Below are 12,409 nucleotides of genomic sequence, written 5' to 3'. Positions count from 1 at the left end.
AGACTTTGTGTATCTCCCTCGTCTCTCCCTCCCTCACGCACCGCTTCACTTGTCTCCAAACTGGTTGGCCTTTGTTTATACATGACTGACCCCGCACACCTGACGCATTTCCCCCGTGGATGGGGTATTTATTTAGATTGCAGTCTGGAGTGCCTGATACCTTCCAAAAGCACAACCATCTGCTCCTCATTTGCCGCTCGAGGCTCAAGGGCTATAATACTGGTTTGTATTGGAGGGGACCTGAACGTGAGATTCTCAACAACAACATCCCTGGTTTTATCTCAGGCCAACTGTAGATTGAATCATCATGAAATACCTCCGCTGTGATAATTCCATTTAACTGGGGTTAGTGTTGTCTTAGCACCATTTAAACCAATTGTGAACTTTCCTAATTCTCCCTAAAAGATTGGAAAACACTTGCTTCAGCAGACCCCTTCTGATCTGCCCAATTGAGGCTATTACCAATCGCCCACTTAAGATGGCAGACTCTCTAGCGGCAGAAGGTAAATGTAAGCCCTTGCTCAGGCCAAAGCATCCTTTAGTGCTCCTGGAGCTAGAGCCAGGGAGATTATCATGTCAGGAGTAATCCGACTCGGCCCACAAGCACAACTATGGAGGAGGAGGAGCAACAGTTGAGGGGGGGAGGCAGGAGGCAGAGGCATCTGAGAAGCTCTCTGCTCCACTTACGGTAACCACGCTCTCCCTCCTCACCCTAACCCATCTTCTCAACCCGCAGAGTTCCCCTCCCTGGACCTGAAGAGAAGACCTGCTGCTGGAAAGGAGGTAAGGAGATGTGCAATATCTTTCCAACTGTGCTGCTGTGTGCAGATAGAATGATCCAAAGTGGAGTTTGACAACAGATGGAATACAAGTTGAGGCATCTGTAAGATCTGTTTGCTACATGGCAATGTTTTGCTCTGTTCCTCTGTTTCAGGTTTGGATTTGTGCAAAAAGGAGGACCAGAAGTTTTGCATGGAGATCCGTGATGACAGAAGTTTTCTGAAGTGAACCAGATGCCAACTCAGTGGCTTCTCTAAACACCCAGCTCTCCTCTTTTTGAATGGATCAACCTGAGTGCCATGAAGCGCACGCTTACATTCAGAGGAATGCTAATCTTGATCTTTGCAACCTAAAATCTTTCAATGGAAATGCAAATATGATAAAAGAATAATAACAGTCTGGACCAGAATCAAGTCAGGACACCTCCCCTACTTGTAGGCACAGGGAGTTGTGATGATTTTCTGAGGAATAAGCAGGTGTGCTGCCTTCGCTCCTCGCCTGTGATGATGATGGACTTACCCAGCCAGCACTTGCCTGTGGAGGTCAGCTGAAGACGACGCCACGCAGCTAAGTCTGGATTAGCCGGCCGAACGGTAAGGACACCACATCTTCTTTTGTTAGTTTAAGCCAGCAGCTTATGTGGAAGGTGTTAGGTGCCACTGACAGGGAAGCCTCACCAAGTGCTTGAGTGGCAGAAAACACACGTTGGATTATCTGTATCAACAAGCGGCCCTTGCTGGAACCGCATGTCAATAGCGCAGAGTGGCCTGTCACGAAATGTTTGCAGAGCGGTTACCATTTGATTACAAGGGGCATGCCACTATGTTGGACAAGCAACAAGAACAATAAATTATTATTATAATTTTCTTGCAGAATTTGAACAACCTCTCACCGCAGAGACAAGTTTGTTTTGTCAGGGAGGAATATTTTCTTTTCCTGTCACTTATCCAGCATGGTGGTTTACCTCATTATCATGCGTAATTGCTCCTCAAATGCTCTCTGGCTTTCCTTTCCCAAAAGTTGGAGCACTTATTTGAACACTTACGAAATAGTGATTTCAGATAATTATTATTCTCTGCGGTCATCCCTTTAGAGATCGACTTTTTTTTTTTTTTGCAGAGCTGCACCTTTAATAGTTTAAATAATTAAAGGGAGCTGGATCAAATTGCTGAACTTGTCATCTGAAAATATAATGAAGGTACTCTGAGAGAAGCAAACTTGATGATACTCACTGTGGGCATTTTTCTGAAGTGATGATCCCCTTCTCACTAAGCCCATATCATACTTAGAGATTATACTGTATCCAGCGGAGCCCCAAGAGGCTGGATAGAGGTTAAGCCTGAAGTCAAATGAGCCGTTCAACTGTCATAACCTGTCAAAGCTGGTCATAACTGGAGGAAACTGAAGGGGAAGGCTGAACTCCTGCACCGCTTGTCAACGTATCATCAGCACTTTTTGTCAGATCCTTGGCAAAATATACATTGTGAATGCAAATAATTAGTATGTTAGTAGTTTGAGGTGAGCACGGGCTTATAAACACGTAAAATGTCATCATATTTCAGATGTTTGTACTTGCATGTGCATGCTCACATTGGGTCATATTTGAAAGTGGTATTCAGCGTGTGCCAGATGGCAGTCAACCTTTTGTAACAGCAACATCAGCGTGTTTAACATGGGTTTAGAGGTGATGCTGTTGTGTTAATAGAGGATCTGGCATAGACAGATTAGCAGCCAGAATAGCAGCTTATGGACTCTTCTTTAGAAAGTAGCCAAGACAACAATCATCAATCTTACAGCCAGCTCGCGCAGAAATGATGAGGCAAGGCGACGTTTTCCTGCAAAGCCTCATGTAAGCTCTTTGTCTGTTAGAAAGGCTATTTAAATGCATGTCAGAGCTACACCTTGACTCCACGCTTCCCAGAATAGCAAAGGGCAGACATATTGGGACAGGTGTCAAATGTGCATCTATAAGTGTATCTTCCCCCTCACACCTCATTAACGCCACTCTTAACAGCAACAGGTTTGAGTTGTGAGATTTCGTGCTAGGCTGTTGGGTCACTGGATTAATCTGTATAAATCCGTGAGATGTGATAGTGAAGCTTCCACAGTAAAATCAAATCTTTTTAACCACTCATCTCCATCTAGTATGTCACAAAGAATGCAGGAATCTTGTTTAGTATTTACAGAATGTGTGTAAAAATGATCACTGTATTTTGGCATGACCCACAGATGTTTTCAACCTTTTCTTCGGTCTCAATAATGAACAGCAGCTTTCCTTTTTAACAAGGAACAGGCTTGTTTTAATTATGCTTTGGTTACTGAGTGACAGAACGCGAGCCAGCCGAAGCAGTTGCCCAGCAAAATTACAGCGCAGTCTAACCTAAGCCTTTTTCAGTTGCATTAGAACCAAGGCTGGATTTAGAACAGCCAATCCTCGGTTAGAACATCCACTTTATTTTACAGCCTTTTCGCCCACCCTTGTGCCAACACAACAGATCTAACTAACTGAACTCGTCACTTTTCCTCTCTATTATTCTGACTGAAAGCAGGACAGGTTTTGGAAGGAGAAGAAGAAGCGTCTGCTGGTGCTCTCTCTCGTTAGGCCCTGCATGCTGGTCTAACTCGAGTTAGAGGTGTCTGATGGATTAACACAGACGCACACACACATACAGTAAGGCTCGAGCTCCGCCACCAGTACTGCAGCCAGGTGTTAACCCACGTGACTGCAGATAAAGCCGGCAGGCATTAGTGCTAATCCCGCCCTGATCTTTGGAATATGTCCCTATTACCTCTCCAAGCACTCTCTAGCTGTCCCCAGGCCTCCTGATGCTCACTTAAGAGGGAAAAGACAAGACAAGGCCTCTCTAGGACTCACTAAAGCACGTTGTTTCCTTGGAACAACACAGTAGGTGCCTTTCCCGCTGTTTGTTATGCTCCTCTGTTATCTTTTCAGTGCAGGTATTTATGGGGTGTGTTCACAGTAGCGCAGAGACAGGCGGTCACATGGGTGGAGCTGAGCAGGAACACAGCATGGTAATAATGTTCTGTAGGTAGAGGCCTCGGGTTGTGCAGTGGCAAATACACAATGCTTAGACCTGTGGACATTTCTAGATATCAAGAAGCAGCAGTGTTATGTAAGATGGATTATCTAGTGTTGTGTGATGGTGCTGCTGGGAGTGTGTGTGCACCCAGGAGGTGAAGTAGGTGTCTGGACAACAATGGAAGGTTAGACTTTGTCTTGATTTCTACACAAGCCCGTGCCATATGATTTGGGAAAAGTGAAACCACGCAAGTGCTGCTTGTGTGTGTGTGTGTTTATGGTATGTGTGAGTCAGAGGGAGGGTGAGTGAGACAGAACAGGCTGTATTTAGGGAATATATAGGAGCGGATTCTACACAGTGGTGAGGCATAAAAGTTGGTATCTGCTTTTTTTCCAGTACAAAGACGCTCTTCATTCATTTCCTTTCTCTGTGATCTTCTCCCGCTGTAATCATGTCACACTGGTCAAGATCCAAGCAAGCTGACAAGAAGGCACCCCCTGTCTGACAGCTTCATTCAGAAGTGTTAACCACAGACGCCCCTTATCCCCATTTTGACAGATCTCTAGTTCATCTTCCATAGGCTGTGGCATTCTGTTGAGTGTCTCCTTCTGGCACGGGAGGGAGGGGAGGACCCGAGCGCCATGCTGCTGTAATTACATTACCGCCGGCTTAGCAGCGCCATCGCCACTGACCCAATTATTCCTTGAAAACATCAATTTTATTGTGTCATTTGAAATAATGGCGATCTTTGAGGCACAACAAGAGCTCGGTTGAGGGTTGAGGATGGGGCTTCAACTGCGCGATGCATGCGTTGGAGGATACATAATGTCTCAGGAATGGCTTTGACAGATGGAGGAATTCACAGCCAAGCAGTTCACTTTCATGGTTTGCCTCAAACATCTTAATGATCCTCTAGGACTGTTTTCACTCAGCTGGTAGCTCTTCAGGTGACATATGACTGGCAGCAAACATGAGGTGTGCTCTTCTTACATACCTCATACTCACTCCCACTCTCACTAACAATACAAAACCCTAATGAGAACTTTCATGCGTGTAAACTTTGTCTTGTCTCCTTGTGAATGGATGATTTTCCAGTGTTTGTTTTGGGCCTCACACGTTGGACCGGCCTTATCTGCACAAACAGGAGCGTGCATGGGCACATCTGTGTGTCACTGATGCATTGTGAGGGCCAAACGTGTGGGAGCTGTTTTAGTTGTCTTTGCAACTCATCTGCACTTTTATGTCTCAGTTTGAGGATGGCTTTTCCTTCTGCTGGAGAGTCCTCAGGGGTTCCACTATATCCTCTGTGTTGCTGCTCCTCTCTGTTTGCTGGAAAACAGCAGCATTTGTCCTTTCAGGAAGTGGACTGCTCATTCATAGCTTTCCATTGCTCTCCTAAGAAAACACCGGTGCCCCTTCCTCCTATCAGTATCTGTATATTTATGTCCATGACAGTGGGAGGCCAGTGGTACATATTAAATGTCTGCGTGGATTAATCATCCACGACCACCTGAACAAGCTACACAATGCTCCTTGGCACTTTTATTGGCGCCAATCGACTGCAGATGGGACTAATGTCTTTCTGAGTGGAGTAATTATGACAATCAAAGTGTCTTCAGGGACATGAGATCGGTGTTTGATGACCAGGCTTCGTCCAGTGTCAGCGACTGAGGCATTGGAGGGCTCATCTGTTCTTTACGAGCTAATTGTTTTATCAAGATGAGCCACGGAGCCAACAGGCCACAGACACTGATGTATCACGGCCGTGTGAAACAGCCAACTCTGAGACTGAATAATTCTCCTGAACTGATCTATTAAAAGCATAACAAAACAATGATCTCATCCTTTGCCGTATATCATAACAAACCTGCTCATTTTAAATTAGAGATTTATCATATTTAGAGCAGGGGCAGGAAGATTTCTGGTGTTAGGAGTTGGTGTTGAACCAACAGAAACAAAATGAGACTTTCCACAGAGGCTTCTATTTATCATGTCTGCTAATTAAATACAACAGTGAGAGACGAACATCAGACATATAGCCGGGCACCGAGTAGCATTTTGCAGCAGCCGCAGCTCCACATTTGATTTACATAGACTGTGTCAAATGAGGTTGTTAGCTGAAATGTTTGACTTTCAAATGAATACCATTCTACCCCTCCATTGTGCAAAGGCTGCTTACCACGTCAAACCCATATGGAATTATGAGTGATGAGTCAAGCTTTGACTGATAGGACTGGTTATACCTGTTTATACGCTGTTTATACCACTGCAGCTCATGCGCACAGCTTCTTTGTATTTTCTCCATTGCGGTGTCCCAAAACAGTCAGACACTGTCGAGTGCTAACTTCAATTTGCATATAGTACTTCTCTTTTGTTTTACTTCCCTGCAAAAAGTTAATTCCACCAGAAAATGTAAACTTTTTGTGGCTAATGTGATCTGCAGGACACATGGTGAAAAATTCAAACTCCCAGTAGTTATTCACTTTGGATTTTTGTTTCGATACCAAGCTAGACAAAGATATGTGTCATTTTGTCCCATTGTAAACACTCCAGCAGGCTGTATATGTACACTACAGAATCCAGTCTGGCAAAACACTTTGTGAGGCCGGTCTGGATTTGCTGTTAGTCACTGCCAGTATACCATTTCCGGCTCTGGGGAAATGTTTTGCTCACTGGTGACATGATATGAAAAATACAAAGAAGTAAGGTTGTAAAACTTCTCAAATACCTGAGCCATGACAATAAGGAGGGAGAAAACACAACATATAACTCCTGCAAATGGAGTTTTTGTGGCTGCTGTCGTGCAGTGTCTCTTGAAAGGGAGGGGCGGTATAAGATAAAGGGATGTACAAACACACATGTTCACTGTGGCTTCATCATACATAGCATTGTAAATAGGTGTGGTTCCTGGAAGGAAGGAATGGATTTCCCCCCCTCTGAAAGGATGGTTCGGGAACATTTACTTCTGCAAAGAAAGGTGTTTTTTCTCCAGAAATGAAGCGCTCACATTGTCATTCACATCAGGTATTTTTGATATGATACACAAACTTTTAAGAGGTTTCAAGGGGCAAGGGGTTGCAAAAGTAATCCCGCCTGTATCAGTTCAAATAAGAAATTGCAGTTTTGGTTTTTTTTTTCAGGCAGCCGCGATTAAACACACACTGCATTCTCATGTGTCAGCAAGAGATTTCAAACTCGCAGATCATGAACCCACTTAGAGTGAAAATGAGCTGACAGCCGAATCAGAAAAAGTAAACTGACGGTAAAATAAAAGCCCCGGTGAGAGAAGTGGATTTATGGCAAGGTCAACTAAATGTGATGGCACAGGAGATAACAATTTTTGCATTGTTCTCTGTGCTTTAATGTGACAAGTTGAGGAGACTGTTTACACCACTGAAGGTGTAACTGCTTGAACATGTCTGACGTTTGTCCGTTTCGCTTCTCTCAACAGAGTTTCAATGCTCCTCCACGTTCTAAGATGAAGTTATGGAAAGGTGCTACTTTTGCCTTCATGCTCTGTGGCGCAGCCCTGTCCATCCTCCTCGTTAGAAACATGGCCACTATCGGACAGTTCAAACCTAAGACAAAATACCTGTACAAATATTCATCCTCATCAAGACAGTCTTCATCATCAGAATCAACAACCAAGACCTCACCGCCATCACCCTCATCATCATCATCAGCAGCAGCAGCAGCAGCAGCAGAATCAGCAGTGTTGTCCCGGCAGACGGGTGGTCCTCATCGGAGACCTCGCTCAACAGACGACATGAACTCTCTCCTCTCAGAGTGTAAGATAAACTGTTATTGTCTTCCCTCCTTGTCTGGTCTGGGATGAGGTGTCGTGTGAAAGGGCGGCTGTAGTTCAGACAAGACACTTTAGTACCTGACTCTGTTGTTTATGGAGCAGGTTTTAATAAGCTGCAGTCAATTAGCACCTCATAGTTCACTGGCTCTCCATAGAACTATTCTAACCTTCAGGAGAGGACGACGCTTTCCTTTGGTTTCACACAGCCTCACTGAATGGCATTCGTCAACTTAAAGGAATTCTTCACCCGCAAAATGACCATTTGTATATCAGTCATGCTATATTAGCCAGACTCCAATCCAAAAGGTATTTTAGAGAAAATGCATGTGATTTGGAAGCACTGAGCATACAACTGGATAAATGAGACTTGGATTACACTGCACGAGTTGTGTGAGGATGTTTTGATATAGTTTTACTGTCATTAGAAATGGAGGAATCTAGCAGCAACCTCCAAGTGTGACAAATGAAGCCAACGCTGAAGTGCCAAAAACTGCAGACCATCAAATAGCCATTTGAGGCTGGCTCCAAAACAGGGCAAATTCCCAAAGACCACCATGTCAAAATGCCCAACTTTAAATAGAAATAAACATGTTTACAGCCTGGTACAAAGAAATGTTTTGATCTCTATAGCTAATTTCAACATTCATAACAACTGTACACGGGCTATTTTTTTATATAACTCACCTATTTCTATTTTATTTAGGCTTAAAGTTACACATATTCAAAGACAGGGCTGCTTAAATGATAAGTCTGTGACACATTGCTACAGTCTGTGAGACAGATCCATCATAGCCCCCAGTGCTCCGGGCTTGAATCCAATTTTTGTGGAATTACAACTTCTGAGCTCGTCACATGATGCCCTGCAGCCCAATAAGACTTTTTCCCATAGATTTACATTATAAAAGAGACACCTGTAAATCAGTGGATAAAGTCTTTTGAGCATCACAACCCCAGTGAAATGACTTGCTACACTGTCAGGATTCAATCCTTTCAGTCCGATAACATTTGGAGAGTCCAGAAGAGACGCATTTTATCTCCATTCAAGTTAACGAAGCGCCAAACCAAAAGTAGTAATTTTATACGTGGCAGCTGAACCATTTTGGCTTTGTGCGCGACTGAGCAACTCTCAAAGGAATGAACGGGGCCTTGTCTGCAATGCTAAATCCAGGTCTCTTTATACATTCATGGATCCACGCATCACTCCCCCACATCTCTAGCCTCTTGTACAAATATGGCTCCAAAAAAATGAGACAGCAGCGGCTAAAATGCCAAACTTGAGGCTTTAGAATGGGAGTCCACAAACCAATGGCTGATGTCACGGTAGCTACCTTCATTATTTTTACAGTCTATGGGAGGACTGCAAGAAAAATAAAGTATTCTTCACAATCTCAGGTAACATGGTATCACTAACATACCAAAGGCAATTTTGTGGGTGAAGTATTCCTTTAAATAGGCCTAAGGGATGTCTGACTCTTTCTGTGATGCTGATAATGATAAGACTTATTTTTAGCTGTCATCCTGTCACTTAAAACAAACTTCTGTTCTTCTTTTTCCACACAACATTTCATGATCCTTTCAAGTACAGTATGCTATCTCTGCGAATCAGATCTTTTGACTAAAGTACACAGAAATCAGATAATCCTTCTACAACCTGTTTACAGACGTGTGATTTATCTCCTCTCTGCCAGTTTCCATGATGTTCCAGAGCTTCACAGAGGGCGAGCTTCAGCATGTGGTCGGGACCTTGCTCGACAGGAAACGAAGGAAGAGCAGACGCCTGGGTGAGAACCAGGCCCGAAGGACTAAAAGAGCCCGGAGGCCTAAACCTTGCTCTGTGAGGGAGCTGGAGCTCACCGTGAGTGAACTGGGTCTCGGCTATGAGAGCGATGAGACGGTGCTGCTGCGCTACTGCAGCGGCAAATGCACGACCCACCGGCACAACTATGACATCACTATGGAGCACATGATGCGGACGGGCTTCAGGAAGAAGGGCCGCAAGGACAAGGTCAGCAATGGGCCCTGCTGCCGGCCCATTGCTTTTGAGAAGGACTTTTCCTTTCTGGACAACAAGAGCCGCTATCACACAATACAGAACGTGTCAGCGAAGAACTGTGGGTGTGTATGACCCAGAGACATGGACCTCTTCATGCTGCTCTCGTCCTCCAGTCGAAGAGTTGCACGTGAATGCTGTTAAAAGACAAAACATGGAACATAATCTCAAGCAAAAGACAAAAGGGCGGGAATGTGTTTATGGCTGCTCGAGGGCAGCCTTTTTATGACAGGCAGGCTTGACTCTTTTTTGGGCGTCTGTCAACACAAATTGGAACCGAGTCACATTTACAGCAAGTGCTGTGTTTGTGTGGATTCCATGTAAAGAGACAGAAAATGACTGCTCACACCAAATATGTTTTTAATATCTTTTCTATCTGTGTAGTAACACTGTAAACTGTGGTGTAACAACAATGTAGCAACGTTATGTCTGTGATATTACATTTGAGTCGTAGTACATGCGATAGATGAGCTATGAGTCACAAGGGACTATATTATTGCTGTTACTACACTTCATATCCATGGGCACTCCCTTCAGTAAATCCACATCTTGTAGTTTACACGATAAATGGTGACAGAAAATCACCTTCAGACAGGAAAGTGCTCAAAAATCAATTCCAAAGCCATATATAAAATAAAATAATATATAATACACCAATGTTTACTTTAAACTCTGCACAGACAATTGGACAATTGACCTAAAATGTAATCTAGTGATCAGCTGTTTCCAGGAAGTGTACTGACCTAAAGGTGTGTTGAGTTATTGTTATCAGGGATCATGACTGCGACCTGTTTCCCTGCTTGTATGCATTGCTGTTATTCATCGCAGTGTTATTACACAGGTGAAAGAAACAAATTTTGTTGATACAAATTTGACAATGAAAGAAAATTCCTTTCCTATAGCTCCAGGTTTGAAACCCACCTTTAATTATTGTGTATATTGATGTGTAGATTAACAACGAGGACTGGTTTCAAAACACATAAATACTCTCTCACTGGAACAACGTGAAAATTGATCCCATCTGCTCTCCGTAGAATAACTCATCACACACACTCATCACAAGAAATTGTCATTTCGAGTCTGTCTTTTTATACTTTCCCCAAATAACCCATTATTGTAATTACCCATAATCCTCTGGAATTATGTTCCACAAAGAATTGCCAAAACACACCAAGTCAATTCAACACGCATGACGAATTCACAAACGTAGATTCGCAAATATCTCACGTCTCAAGTTCCAGGTGATATAACCTCTTTAATATCGTCTCTGGATGTAATTTGTGAATGTTTACACTTTTAGCTAATCTGAGGCTCAGGTGTGAAAGAGAAGAAGAATGGTTTTATTGATCAGTAGTGGCATGACTTTTTTTTTCCTTGCTGACGGAAAACTATGACGTAGAGTGAGGATCTGGAAATGTGTTTGCTCCCATCCATAAGACCCTGTAACTTGCTATGATCCAAAGCCCACAGTGCAGCCTTCTACTGGCCCGTCGAATGCCTCCTTGTTGTCTTGCCTGTTAGACTCTTAGAGACAAAATAAGCTGTTGAAATGAATTATGAAGCATCTTTTTTCACCTTTTAAAAACTTTATTTGGTTTGAACCCATTGCAACTGTTTGCCTGAAGTACAGTAAATTATGTTTTTGTTTTGTTTTTTTTTCCTGAGGAGGTGCAGTTGTGGGGTGCGGATGCGGTGCATCTTTATTGTAGTTTATATTGTATTTATTTGGGAAGTAAATTATGGTTTTGCATATTTATTTAGATTACCACACAGAAACGGGACAGCTTATTATCATTAAGCAACTGTGCCAAAAAATGTTTTATCTAACATTCTATATTGACTGCTGAATAAACATAATTTCAGAGGTATGGATGTTCAATATTTTGCCCAAACTGTCACTCTGTGGGTGTCAAATATTCTGTACTCAGATTGTATTTAAAATAAATACATAAATAAATAAAATAATAAAACTCTTATCAGTGGAGATGCTGTTGATAATGAAATACAGTAGGAAGGGAATCCCTGTGGGGAAAGTTAACGATCAGATGACACTGAATAAACCATATGGCAGATAAAAACACAACACCTTTGTCATGCTAATATCTAAACGTTTCTCGATAACGCTGGTTCACTCAGCGAGGTTCCCATCTATTATACAGCAGCTCCGCAGCCCATGTGCTGAGCAGCAGTGATGACATAAGCTTATACAACAGGGCTTGTGATCAGACAGTTTGATCCCTCCAGCAGGCAGGAAAAATCAGCAGGGATGTAACTGTGACACCTACTTATTTCAAATATGTATTAATCCTCAGATGAAAATAGTACCCAACAGATACGCTGTTTATTCTTATTTGAGAAACTTTCACTGAAAACAAGAGTGCCCAGCTGTTTTGGGAAATTACTGAAGCCGGGCTAGGGTAGGGGTGAGTAGCACAGACAGGGTAGTCAGGAGGTAAATGAGGGAGAGTAATTTGGTTTGGGATTTGCTGAGAATAAGAAAAGAATTAAATAACACCAACCTTATCCTTTCAGTGAAATTACATAATTCAGCAGTGTGCACATTGTGTGGTTTGTAGATATGAAGAAGATGACCTTCAGGGAATGTGTTTTGTACAATGAATCCCCTTTTGGAGCAGAATGTTGTGTCTCAAATAAATAATCTCCATCTTAAGGGGTAGTTTCATCCATATTCAGACTGATGACAATAATAACCTCAGTGTATCGAGCTATGCA

General features: G+C 43.0%; 1 protein-coding gene across 1 annotated transcript; it reads left to right on the top strand.

Annotated features, from left to right (window-relative positions):
- The first annotated feature begins 351 nt into the window (after positions 1 to 351).
- Positions 352 to 11,591, top strand: LOC125901912 (neurturin). Its single transcript, XM_049597931.1, has 4 exons — positions 352 to 783; positions 935 to 1,373; positions 7,273 to 7,609; positions 9,315 to 11,591. Exons 3-4 carry the CDS (start codon positions 7,300 to 7,302, stop codon positions 9,749 to 9,751), a joined length of 747 nt encoding a protein of 248 aa, XP_049453888.1. The 5' UTR covers positions 352 to 783; positions 935 to 1,373; positions 7,273 to 7,299; the 3' UTR covers positions 9,752 to 11,591.
- Positions 11,592 to 12,409: the final 818 nt, after the last annotated feature.

The sequence above is a fragment of the Epinephelus fuscoguttatus genome, linkage group LG15 (genome assembly GCF_011397635.1).
Source record: "Epinephelus fuscoguttatus linkage group LG15, E.fuscoguttatus.final_Chr_v1".
NCBI classification, from domain to species: domain Eukaryota; kingdom Metazoa; phylum Chordata; class Actinopteri; order Perciformes; family Serranidae; genus Epinephelus; species Epinephelus fuscoguttatus.
Note: the sequence above shows the minus strand (reverse complement) of the source record. Positions and strands in the feature narration are given on the sequence as shown.

Excerpts from the sequence above, each read along its gene's own strand:
- LOC125901912 (XM_049597931.1), top strand. The coding sequence starts at position 7,300 with ATGAAGTTATGGAAAGGTGCTACTTTTGCCTTCATGCTCTGTGGCGCA. Across the intron at positions 7,610-9,314 it reads GAACTCTCTCCTCTCAGAGT|TTTCCATGATGTTCCAGAGC; the intron begins GTAAGATAAACT and ends CCTCTCTGCCAG.